The sequence below is a fragment of the Lipotes vexillifer genome, unplaced genomic scaffold (genome assembly GCF_000442215.2).
Source record: "Lipotes vexillifer unplaced genomic scaffold, Lipotes_vexillifer_v1.1 scaffold98, whole genome shotgun sequence".
In the NCBI taxonomy this organism is placed as follows: domain Eukaryota; kingdom Metazoa; phylum Chordata; class Mammalia; order Artiodactyla; family Lipotidae; genus Lipotes; species Lipotes vexillifer.
The window spans coordinates 2,766,639-2,778,910 of NW_006799611.1; the positions used below are offsets into that span (position 1 = coordinate 2,766,639).

Below are 12,272 nucleotides of genomic sequence, written 5' to 3' on the forward strand. Positions count from 1 at the left end.
AAACACAGTTCTGTTTTTTTTTTTTTTTTTTTGCGATATGTGGGCCTCTCACTGTCGTGGCCTTTCCCGTTGCCGGACGCGCAAGTTCAGCGGCCATAGCTCACGGGCCCAGCCGCTCCGCGGCATGTGGGATCCTCCCGGACCAGGGCACGAACCCGTATCCCCTGCATCGGCAGGCGGACTCTCAACCACCGCGCCACCAGGGAGGCCCTGTTGTTTCTTTTTTATCTTTCTTTTATTTAGTTCTGTTAAAAAAAAAAAAAAGAAAAAGAAAAAACCCAATCTAAAATCGAGCTGACGAGCTCTCACTTCATCCTGCAGGCCATAGGACAGCAGGGAAAGATTTGGGGTTTTTTGCTCCCTGTGCTAATTCTGAAAAATATGGATCTGTCTTGCCTCTTATTTCTGATTACAGCATGACGCAGTTTTACAAAGTTCGCCGATTATGAGATGCAAAACGTACAGGGTCTCCGGGAACCCCACTTGCCAGGGGGAACCACTGCGTACAATCTGATATATGTCCTCCTACTCGGTTCCATAGACTCTCATCTTTGAATATTGTAATTTAACTTCCAAAGCTTGGCTTGTGTTCCATGGGCTTTACTGCAGCTTTATTTTGTCCTGTAAGAGTCCATCTCGTCCATCTTTCCGTGTCAGTAGATGGACCAGTTGTGTAGCATTGTGTTGGGCGGGTCGGCTCTGGTTAATCTGGTCCTCCCAGCGATGGACATTTGGGTTGTGTCTGACTTTTCCAGAATCACAGACACCGCTATTATACTCAGTCTGTTTATAATCAGTCCTCTTTAGGTACCGGTGGGATTTTCTGTGGGGCAAAGCCCAGGTGTGGCAAGGCCGCGTCTTGAGCACAGACATTTCGAAGGCTGGCAGATCTTGCCAGTTTACCCTCCAAAATGCCTTAACAACTTGAGCCCCTGCCAGCAGTATAAGGCTGTGTCTCCTTACATCTTGGCCAATATTGGATATCAGTACAGGCATACCTCGTTTCATTGTGTGTGTTTTGGCTTTATTGTGCTTTGCAGTTTTTTACAAATTGAAGTTTTGTGGCAACCCTGTGTCGAGTAGGTCTGTTGGTGCCATTTTTCCAATAGCATTGGCTCACTTCATGTCTCTGTCACATTCTGGTAATTCTCGCCATTTTTCAAACTTTTTAATCACTATTGTATTTGTTATGGTGATCAGTGATCTTTGATGTTACTGTTGTAATTTTTTTATTATTAATTTTTATTGCAGTATGGTTGCTTTACAATGTTATGTTAGCCTCCACTGCACAACAAAGTGAATCAGCCATACACAGACAGATATCCCCTCCCTTTTGGACTTCCCTCCCATTTAGGTCACGACAGTGCCTTAGGTAGAGTTCCCTGTGCTATGCAGTATGTTCCCATCAGTTGTCTATTTTATACATAGTATCAATAATGTATATATGTCAATCCCAGTCTCCCAATTCCTCCCACCCCACCCCTTTGCCCCTTGGTATCCGTACATTTGTTCTCTACATCTGTGTCTCTATTTCTGCTTTGCAAATAAGATCATCTATACCATTTTTCTAGATTCCACATATTTGCATTATTATATGATATTTGCTTTTCTCTTTCGGACTTACTTCACTCTGTATGACACTCTCTAGGTCCATCCACGTCCATTGTAATTGTTTTGGGGTGCCACAGACCGCACCCATACAAGACAGCGAACTTAATCAATAAATGTTGGGTGTGTTCTGACTGCTCCACCGGCTTTCCCCTGTCTCTCTCCCTCTCCTTGGCCTCCTATTCCCTGAGACACCACAGTATTGAAATTAGGCCAATTCATAACCCTACAATGACCTCTAAGTTTTCAAATAAAAGGAAGAGACTCATGTCTCTCACTTTAAATCAAAAGCTAGAAATGGTTAAGCTTAGTGAGGAGGGCCTGTTGAAAGCTGAGACAGGCCAAAAGCTAGGCCTCTTGTGCCAAACAGTTAGCCAAGCTGTGAACGCAGAGGAAAAGTTTTGAAGGTGATTAAGTGAACACATGACAGTGAACATGAATGATAAGAAGGCAAAACAGCCTTATCGCTGATACAGAGAAAGTTCGAGTGGTCTGGATAGAAGATCAAACCAGCCACAACATTCCCTTAAACCAAAGCCTAATCCAGAGCAAGGCCCTAACTCTCTTCAATTCTGTGAAGGCTGAGAGAGACGAGGAAACTGCAGAAAGAAAGTTTGAAGCTGACAGGGGTTGGCTCATGAGGTTTAAGGAGAGAAGCCATCTCATAACATAAAAGTACAAGGTGAAACAGTTAAGTGTGGATGAATTAATCAAGGTACTACACTAAACAACAGATCTTCAATGTAGACGAAATAGCCTTCTATTGGAAGAAGGTGTCATCTAGGACTTTCATTGCTCGAGTGGAGAAGTCAATGCCTGGCTTCAAAAGACAGCCTGGGGCTTCCCTGGTGGCGCGGTGGTTGAGAGCCCGCCTGCCAATGCAGGGGACACGGGTTCGTGCCCCGGTACGGGAAGATCCCACATGCCGCGGAGCGGCTGGGCCCGTGAGCCATGGCCGCTGAGCCTGCGCGTCCGGAGCCTGTGCTCCGCAACGGGAGAGGCTACAACAGTGAGCAGCCCGCGTATTAAAAAAAAAAAGAATTATGCTAAATCTACCCTGACTGTGCTCTGTAAATGGAACAGCAAAGCCTGGATGACAGCACATCTGTTTACAACATGGTTTACTGTTGAGACCCACTGCTCAGGAAAAAAGATTCCTTTTAAAATATTACTGCTCATTGACAATGCACCTGGTCACCCAAGGTGGATGGAGATGTACAACAAGATTCATGTTTTCATGCCTGCTAACACAACATCCGTTCTGTAGCCCATGGATCAAAGAATCATTTTTGACTTTCAAGTCTTACTCTTTAAGAAATACCTTTCGTAAGGTTACGGCTGCCGTAGATAGTGATTCTTCTGGTGGATCTGGGCAGAGTAAATTGAAAACCTTCTAGAAAGGATCCACCATTTCAGTTGCCATTAAGAACACTTGTGATTAGTGGGAAGCAGGCAAAATATCGACATTAACGAGAGTTTGGAAGAAGCCGATTGCAGCCCTCCTGGATGACTTTGAGGGGTTCAAGACTTCAGTGGAGGAGGTAACAGCATGTGTGGTGGAAATAGCAGGAGAACTAGAATGAGAAGTGGAGCCTGAAGATGTGACTGAAGTGCTGCAACCTCATGATAAAACTTGAATGGATGAGGAATTGCTTCTTATGGATGAGCAGAGAAAGTGGTTTCTCAAGATGGCATCTACTCCTGGTGAAGATGCTGTGAAGATTGTTGAAATGACAACAAAGGATTTAGAATATTACATACACATAGTTGATGAAGCAGCAGCAGGGTTTGAGAGTATTGACTCCAGTTTTGAAAGAAGTTCTGTGGGTAAGATGCCATCAAACAGCATTGCACGCTACAGAGAAATCGTTTGTGAAAGGAAGAGTCAGTAGGTGTGGCAAATTTCATTGTTGTCTTTCTTTTCCTTTTCTAAAAATAATTAATTAATTAATTAATTTTTTTGTTTGCGTTGGGTCTTTGTTGCTGTGCGCGGGCTTTTCTCTAGTTGTGAGCGGGGGCTACGCTTCCTTGCGGTGTGCCGGCTTCTCATTGCGGTGGCTTCTCTTGTCGCGGAGCACGGGCTCTAGGCGTGCGGGCTTCAGTAGTTGTGGCACACGGGCTCAGTAGTTGTGGCTTGCGGGCTCTAGATTGCAGACTCAGTAGTTGTGGCGCACAGGCTTAGTTGCTCCGTGGCATGTGGGATCCTCCCGGAGCAGGGCTCGAACCCGTGTCCCCTGCATTGGCAGGCGGAACCTTAACCACTGCGCCGCCAGGGAAGCCCCACTGTTGTCTTATTTTTAAGAAATTGCTGCAGCCATCCCAGCCTTCAGCAACTACCACCCTGATCAGTCAGCGGCCATCAACATCGAGGCAGGACCTTCCACCAACACAAAGATTATGACTCACCAATGGCTCAGATGATGGTTAGTGTTTTTTAGCAATAAAGCATTTTGGAATTAAGGTATGTACATTGTCTTATTAGACATAATGCTGTTGCACACTTAATACACTACAGTATAGTATAAACATAACGTTTATACACACTGGGAAACCAAAAAAATTCATGCAGCTTGCTTTATTGAGATATTCACTATGTTGGGGTGGTCTGGAACCAGACCTGCAGTATCAACGAGGTCTGCCTGTAATTTTTTTTTTAATATTTATTTATGTATGTATGTATTTATTTGGTTGCTCTGGGTCTTAGTTGCGGCAGGCGGGCTCCTTAGTTGCGGCTCCATGGCTCCTTAGTTGTGTGTGGCATGCGAATTCTTAGTTGCGGCATACGTGTGGGATCTAGTTCCCTGATAGGGGATTGAACCTGGACCCCCTGCATTGGGAGCGTGGAGTCTTAACCACTGCGCCACCAGGGAAGTCCCTGTAATCTTTTTAATCTTTGTTTCATCCATTACTTTATGTTTCTTGGATTATTAACAAGGTTGCATACATTTTCATGTTCATTTGGCCGCTTGTGTTTCTTTTTTTTTTTGATGGGTTTGAGCAAAGCTGTTGAACCCGCCTCTTTCCTCTGAGTCCTTCCTCCTCATGGGCTGGGCGTAATGTGAGGTAATGGTTCTGAAATGTCACCTCTGACACATCACCCAACTGCTTAAAACCCACCCTCGCTCCCACTGCCCTTGCTGTAAAGACCAAGCTATGCTCTGTGGCCTCAGGGCTTCTGGTGCTCACAGACGTCCTCCCTGACCTGGCCTCTGCAGATGCTGGTTGCTCAGCACCTGGATCACTGTTCCTCAACTCTTTTTGTTGTCGTTAATTACCTTGTTGTAAAATACGCACATAAGAGTATCAAAAGGTAGGATGTGGACTTCCCTGGTGGTGCAGTGGTTAAGAATCTGCCTGCCAATGCAGAGGACACGGGTTTGAGCCCTGGCCCAGGAAGATCCCACATGCTGTGGAGCAACTAAGCCCGTGTGCCACAACTACTGAGCCTGTGCTCTAGAGCCTGCGAGCCACAACTACCGAAGCCTGCGTGCCACAACTACCGAAGCCTGCGCGCCTAGAGCCCATGCTCTGTGACAAGAGAAGCCACTGCAATGAAGAGCAGCCCCGCTTGCTGCAACTAGAGAAAGCCCGCGTGCAGCAACGAGGACCCAACGCAGCCAAAAATAAATAAATTTTTTTTAAAAAGTAGGATTTAATGACTGGAAAGATGAACCCCTGTGTACCAGCCCCCAGGGTAGAAGGTGGAACACATACCAGTATGTTGAAGCCCCTGTCCCGCTCCCCGCTTCTCTTCCTTGGTCACCTGCCTTCTGAATCCCAGCTCTTTCCCCAGGAGAACTTCACCTGACTTGTCCCCTGGGTCCCGAGAGCCCTTGGGCTCATCCTGCCCAGTATGGCCCCATCACCCTGCATCCTCATTCCTACGAGGGCCAGAAGCCCTGCTCTCCTGGCACAGGTGTGTGCCCAGCCCAGGGCCTGGCATAGGGCAGCTGCTCCATAAATGTGAATACTGTTGGCTCTCCGTATCCATGGGTTCCACATCCGCAGGTTCTGCATCTGTGGGTCCAACCAACCTCAGACTGAAAATACTAAAAAAAAAAAAAAAAAAAAAAAATTGTAAATCAACTGTATAAAAAAAAAAAAAAAAAAAAAAATCCAGAAAATTCCAAAAAGCAAAACTTGGATTTGCCATGCACCAGCAAATTATTTATTTAGCATTTACATTGTACTAGGTGTTATAAGTAATCTAGAGATGATTTAAGGTGCAGGGGAGGATGTGCTTAGGTTATATGCAAACACTGTGCCCTTTTATATGAGGGATTTGAGCATCTAGAGTTTGGTATCTGCATAGGTCCTGGACCTAATCTTTTGCAGATTCTGAGGGACAACTCATTATCCTCCCAGCAGCTGCCATTTACCGAGCAGCACAGCAAGCCTGGTGCTTCACTCACATTTCGTCACCTCCTGTAGCTCATTTGATCCTGATGTCTCCATCTGCTCGGCTGAAAAGGAAAGTGAGCCTGGGGAGGTAGAGGGGCTTGCCCGGTCACTAAGCAAGGTTAGGGTGGAGCCGGGATTTGAACCCCAGTCAGCCTGGAGCCCAGCCATGCCCTTAGCCTGTCCTTTGTGGCCTCCCCAGGAGGGTGAAAGGACGAACAAGTGAAGAAGGGCAGGTGAGGCTACAGCAGGTGTCAGGGGCTTTAGTGGACGGCCGATTTCTGCGGCTGCTCCCAGAAGGGCCCGGAGACTCGGCATTTTTCTCTCCGGCCTCTGCACCACTATAGGACTTGGCTTGATTTTATTTATTTGTTTATTATTTATTTGTTTGCTTGTTTATTGGCTGCGTTGGGTCTTCATTGCTGCATACGGGCTTCTTGTGGTGGTTTCTCTTGTTGCGGAGCACGGGCTTTAGGTGCGCAGGCTTCAGTAGTTGTGGCGTGTGGGCTCAGTCATTGTGGCTCGAAGGCTCAGTAGTTGTGGCTCAGGGGCTCTAGAGCACAGGCTCAGTAGTTGTGGCACACAGGCTTAGTTGCTCTGTGGCATGTCATGTGGGATCTTCCCGGACCAGGGATTGAACCCCTGCCCCCTGCATTGGCAGGTGGATTCTTAACCGCTGCGCCACCAGGGAAGTCCTTGGCTTGATTTTGATTTAAGAAATCAAGAAGAGGCTCGGCTGGCTATCTAGCAGCTCTTGAGCGCCAGACCCCACTTCCAGCCCTGGACTGAGCGGTAACTGACAGCCCTGTCAGGTGTTTCCAGGCAGCAGAGCTGGGGTGTCCTCTGTCTGGGAAGACGCCAGCCCCTGCACACACCCAGGCTCTGGAATTGTGGAATCAGGCCGCCTCCTTGCTATGCCTGAGGCCAGACGTGAAGCCTCCCCAAGCCTCAGTCCCCTACTGTGTAGAAGGGCATGTCCTGGGGATGTCATGAGCTGATGCCAGCGGCCAGCAAAAGTGTCAGCAAGGGCCAGCCCACATCTTCAGCTTCGTTGTTAACTTTTACATATGAGGAAACTGAAGCTCGGGGAGGTTAAGGCACAGCCCAGGGTCATCCTAGCAAATTCTCTTTAAAACTTAATGAAAATAGTTTAAAAAAAGTTTATAAAACTGGGAGTTCCCTGGCGGCCTAGTGGTTAGGATTCCAGGGTTTCACTGCCATGGCCCGGGTTCAACGCCCGGTCGGGGAACTAAGATCCTGCAAGCCGTGTGGCATGGCAAAAAAAAAAAAAAAAAAGAAAGAAAAGATTATAAAAATGACTCATGCTAATTGTAGAAAAAACTAAGATGATGCAAAAAGAAAGAAAAATTGTACCCAGCGCCACCCTGTTCACATTTTGGTGAACATCCATCCAATGCCCCCTCTGCCTGTGGTTCTTATAAATGGCATCAACCTGCCCCTGCTGCTCTGTGTCAGTTCCGCTCTGCTAGGCTCTTGGGCACATCAATGATCTGAAGCCTCAGGATTCATATCTGTAAAGTGGGCACAATATTGGACCATCACTCATAGGACTGTATGAATTAAATGAGTTGATCCACGTTAGATCAGCCCTGGCACGTACTAGCTTTCCACGTCCGTGAATTACATCTGTGTCTGCAAACTGTGTCGTAAGCCCCAGCTAAGCCTCCCACTCCCAGAGAGTGAAGAATTCCTCCTGTGTGCTGACCATCTCCGTTCCTGGCAGCATTAGTCCTATACACTATTTATTGCCTGATTGTGTTACACGAACGAGCTTATTGACTCCCCCAGAGTAGCCCCAAGTGTGGGGCTGTAGCTTCTCCCGTTTCACCAGTGAGGCCGATGATTGCGGAGATCTGAAACTTTGGCGGCTGGCTCGACCTCACACCCTTGTGCATCCTTCCAAAGTGAGTGCCTTCTGTGGCATGTGCACATCTTTTGGAAGGCGGTCGTTGCTCAGTAACGAGCTGGCGTGAGACATTGCTGGGCACCCCTGGTGTTGCATCCCTCCGGGACGTGCCCTGGGCACCACAGAGGTGTGTGGAGGCGGGCACAGGACACTTCCTGCCTCATTCTCTCTGTGACTGCTACTCAGGGATTGGCCTTGGCCCAGCCTTGGTGTGTCCCTCATGCACAGGCCAGCTTGCCCCTGTGGGTCCAGTCCAGCTGCGTCTTGGGGCCTCTCCCACGGCCAAAACAGGCTCTGCTTCTCCTCGCAGAGCCCCAAAGGCTTCCTGGAGAGCTACGAGGAGATGCTGAGCTACGCCCTGCGGCCGGAGACCTGGGCCACCACGCGGCTGGAGCTGGAGGGCCGAGGGGTGAGTTGTTTGTGCTGAGCCTCGGTGTCCTGGGGTTCCCCGCACCTGAGATCCTTGAACCGGGTGGAGGTGCCTGTAGGAGCTCTGCCTTGATTCCGAGGCTCTGAGATGGCTCCATGGCTGCTAGAAGCCCCCATTCCTGCCCTGCCTGCCCCAGGCCCCTCCTCACACCGCCTGGTGTGCATGCTCAGCCCGGTGCTCCCACCCAGCCCCTACACCCTACACTCTGCCCTCAGAGCACTGCTGCCCCCGCCCACTCTGCCCTCAGAGCACTGCCGCCCCCGCAGGTGGTGTGCATGAGCTTCTTTGACATCGTGCTGGACTTCATCCTCATGGACGCCTTCGAGGACCTGGAAAACCCCCCGTCCTCGGTGCTCGCCGTCCTGAGGAACCGCTGGCTGTCGGACAGCTTCAAGGAGACGGTGCGTGGCCGCCCCGCTCCCAGGCACACACACGCTCACTTGACCCCACGCGTGCGCCCGGGCACCAAGGCTGGCTCCCCACCCATCAGGGAGCAGTCACGCCACTGGGATGCTGCCTGCCGCCGTGATCCAGGGCTGCTGGGCACACCAGTCCCCTGCCCTGGAGAACTTCCCACAGGATCCCCTTGCTCTCCTCTGACCAGCGTAGCACGGAGGGACGTGCACTTCCCTTCTGCACTGTGGTTTCACTTAGGCAGTCTGCTCATTTCTGGGCTGCCATTCATTCTGTTCCATTTGAATGCATTAAATGAGTTAAAATACGGGGGGGGGGGTAATTTGGGGTGGGGGGACACATTCTGTCTATAATACATGTGCAAACCCATCTCTTACCCATCATTGGTGGGAACCACTTGCTACAGCCTGCAAGTCATTGGGGTGTTCTCATCAAAAAAGACAATTCAACCTAACTCTCTCCCAGGGACGGACGCGAGAGGCGGGGGGGGGGGGGGGGGGAGAAAAAAGAGGTACAGCAGGAGAGCATTGAGCACAGGGCCCCTGCAGGGCGGCGGTGCTGTGTGCCATGGGGGTGGTCTTTTATAGGCGGTAACCATGGATCCCCACAATCACTGAGTGAGGTGGGGCTGCTGAGTCATGGCCATTTTACAGAGGAGGAATCTGAGGCCCAGAGAAGACTGGTGGCTAGTCCAGGGAGCCACCCAGTAAGGGTTAGAGTCAGGATTCAGATTTAGGTGCGCCTGACTCCTAATTGAGGGCATGGAGATGACAGAGCTCAGACAGCCGTCCCTACCTCCCTGCTTGGGGTGGGATGAGCTGGGGGTAAGGGCCTGGTCCTGAATGGGGGGGTGGCTAGCGGCTGCCGGCCCAGCCTGTTAGTCTGACCCCCCGGGGGCTCCCATCTTTGATTTAGGCCCTGGCCACTGCTTGCTGGTCTGTCCTGAAAGCCAAGAGGAGGCTGCTGATGGTGAGTGAGCTGACAGGGCCCCTGGGGAGCGCCACGCGGGGGCCTTGGGTGTGGTGCCCAGCTCAGTTGACCCTCCATTTGGTGTGTGCTGGACCCTGGTCTAGGGGCAGGACGTGTGGGCTGGGCAGAGGAATGGGGCTCGTGCAGGGAGGTCTTACTGAGCCCCCAGGCCCTGCTGCACCTTTTGGCCTTTGTCACAGCACCGGCCACCTGTCCTGCCATTACTGCTCCCTTGACCAGGAGGGCCTCAAAGGCACACGTAGATCTGTTTCATCTTCCCACCCAGGGTTCAGCACAGTGCAGGCCACTGTGAAATGTCAAAGGAATCAAAAGCGGGGAAAGGGTGTCTTCAGAGGGAGGAAGGGCACGTGTAGAACAGTGGTGGTTGGCTTGGTGGAGGCGCCTGGGCGGGGCAGGATGCTCCGGGAGCAGGCAGAGCCTCCCTCCCGCCCATCGGGCTGCATTATCTGCTCTCCCAGGCGGGGAATGGCTGCACTATCTGGGCTGCTGTGATCCATTGTTCCCCTCTGCCAGCCCGGCTCTGCTGCCCAGCTGATACCAGCTGCCACTGCCACATGCTCTGGGCACTTCCTGTGCTGAGCGCACCCCAGGCCCCTCGTGCAGTGCTCACCACAGCCCCGAGGTTGCCCCTATTCTGCAGAGGTGAAAACCAGGGCTTCGAAAGCCCCAGTCATGGGAATTCCCTGGCGGTCCAGTGGTTAGGACTCGGCGCTTTCACTGCCGGGGCCTGGGTTCAATCCCTAGTTGGGGAACTAAGATCCTGCGAGCCGCGTGGTGTGGCCAAAAAAACCCAAAAAGCCCCAGTCACCTGCCCGGCATCACCTAATAGCAAGGACAGAAGTGAAGCCCCGGCTCTTAATACGACCCCAGGGCCTGGCTGCCTCACCCTGCCTGGGTCCCAGCCCTCGGCCTTGCCACCCTCCACAGGTGCCTGATGGCTTCATCTCCCATTTCTACTCCGTATCGGAGCACGTTAGCCCCGTCCTAGCCTTCGGCTTCCTCGGACCCAAGCCTCAGCTCTCTGAAGTCTGTGCTTTCTTTAAGGTAAACAGGGAGCTCAGTGTCTGAGAGCTTGTGCTCCTTCCACTGGGAGCCTGACCCGGGTGGGTCCAGAGGAAGCCCCGGGAGGGCAGGAGCTGAGGACAGAAGGGGCTGGGTCAGGGCTCCAGTGGTGAAGGAAGAGGCTTTGCGTGGCGCGGACGACCTCAGTGCGGGGGGAGCAGGGGCCCCGGCCCAGGTCCAACGCCCGCCCTCTCCCCCAGCACCAGATCGTGCAGTACCTGAGGGACATGTTCGACCTGGACAACGTGCGCTACACATCGGTGCCGGCGCTGGCGGACGACATCCTCCAGCTGTCCCGGCGCCGCAGCGAGATCCTGCTCGGCTACCTGGGGGCGCCGGTGGCCAGCAGCATTGGCCTGAACGGTGTGCTGCCCCGAGAGAACGGGCCCTCAGAGGAGCTGCAGTAGTGGTGGGTGTGGACCGGCAGGGGTGGCTGGCTGGTCCTCATTCACGTGGCTGATGGCAGAGAGAAGGCCTTGGGGTTGGCATTGGAGGCCTGGGTGTCTGGCTGTCAGCAGTGGCAGAGCCCAGGCCATGGTGGCCAAGAGTGCTCGCCCCTGACCTCGCCCCCACCCCAACCTCCATCACCTGGGAATCCCCGAGGCCCAGGGGATAAACTTCCCTGGAGCGGCGTGGAGCCCCAAGGGGCCCGCCTCAGCTGTTCGTGGGAAAGCAGAGGCTGGACCAGTGGCCAGGGGGGCCTGAGGGGTTGTGAGGAGAATCAGGACAGGCAGAGATGGGATGCCCCGGGGGAGGGTGCTCAAAACCCCCTGCCACCTGAGGGCTGCTGAGTGGGGCTGGGAGGGTAGAGATGAAAGAGGGGGTGGCCGGGCGCTGCGGTGGAGGAACCTGGGCTGGACAGTCTCAGATCCAGGCATCTGCCTGGCCAGTCCTGACGGCCCGCTGCCACCTGAGAGAATGTACTGCTCCAGAGATGGAGGGTGGGAGCCACAGAGTGTGGCCGGGGGGCACCTTGGTGGGCGGCGGGCCCGGGCCATCCAGAGGCGGGCTTGCTTTCCTTGCACTCACGTCAGGGCGGGGACCAGGCCCTTGAACAAACCCAAGCACTGAACCGGGACAGCATCCTCTGACATACCCTGGCCCTGCCAAAGGCTGTCACTTCTCCCACCTACCTCTGCCACCACCAAAGACGGAGGAGGTGGGGCTGGTCCCCTCGCCCCTGCCCCGCCCTCTGTGAGCCCGGAACTCCCTGGCTGGTGCTCGGGCGCTGAGCTGGAGGCTCTGACCACGGGTCACCAGGAGCGGGGCCCCTGGAGTGAGGGGGCCCAGGGGCCACATCAGGGGAGGTTAGAGGATGTAGGTGGCTGGACCAGCATCAGGACAAGAAACTTGCCCGGCACTTTGCCTTCAACTCGATGACAAATGCTCTCAAGCCGTGTAGCGGTGCAGAGCCCACCTCCCCGCTGGTCCTGCAGAGGAATG

General features: G+C 52.7%; 1 protein-coding gene across 1 annotated transcript in view; it reads left to right on the forward strand.

Annotated features, from left to right (window-relative positions):
• The window catches only part of MIGA2 (mitoguardin 2), a 26,054-nt gene extending 14,818 nt beyond the window's left edge, over positions 1-11,236 (forward strand). The window contains exons 12-16 of the mRNA XM_007471804.1: positions 8,244-8,342; positions 8,630-8,764; positions 9,693-9,746; positions 10,695-10,811; positions 11,030-11,236. Of these exons, the coding sequence (XP_007471866.1) occupies positions 8,244-8,342; positions 8,630-8,764; positions 9,693-9,746; positions 10,695-10,811; positions 11,030-11,236 (612 nt within the window). The remainder of the gene's footprint in view (positions 1-8,243; positions 8,343-8,629; positions 8,765-9,692; positions 9,747-10,694; positions 10,812-11,029) is intronic.
• The last annotated feature ends 1,036 nt before the right edge of the window (positions 11,237-12,272 follow it).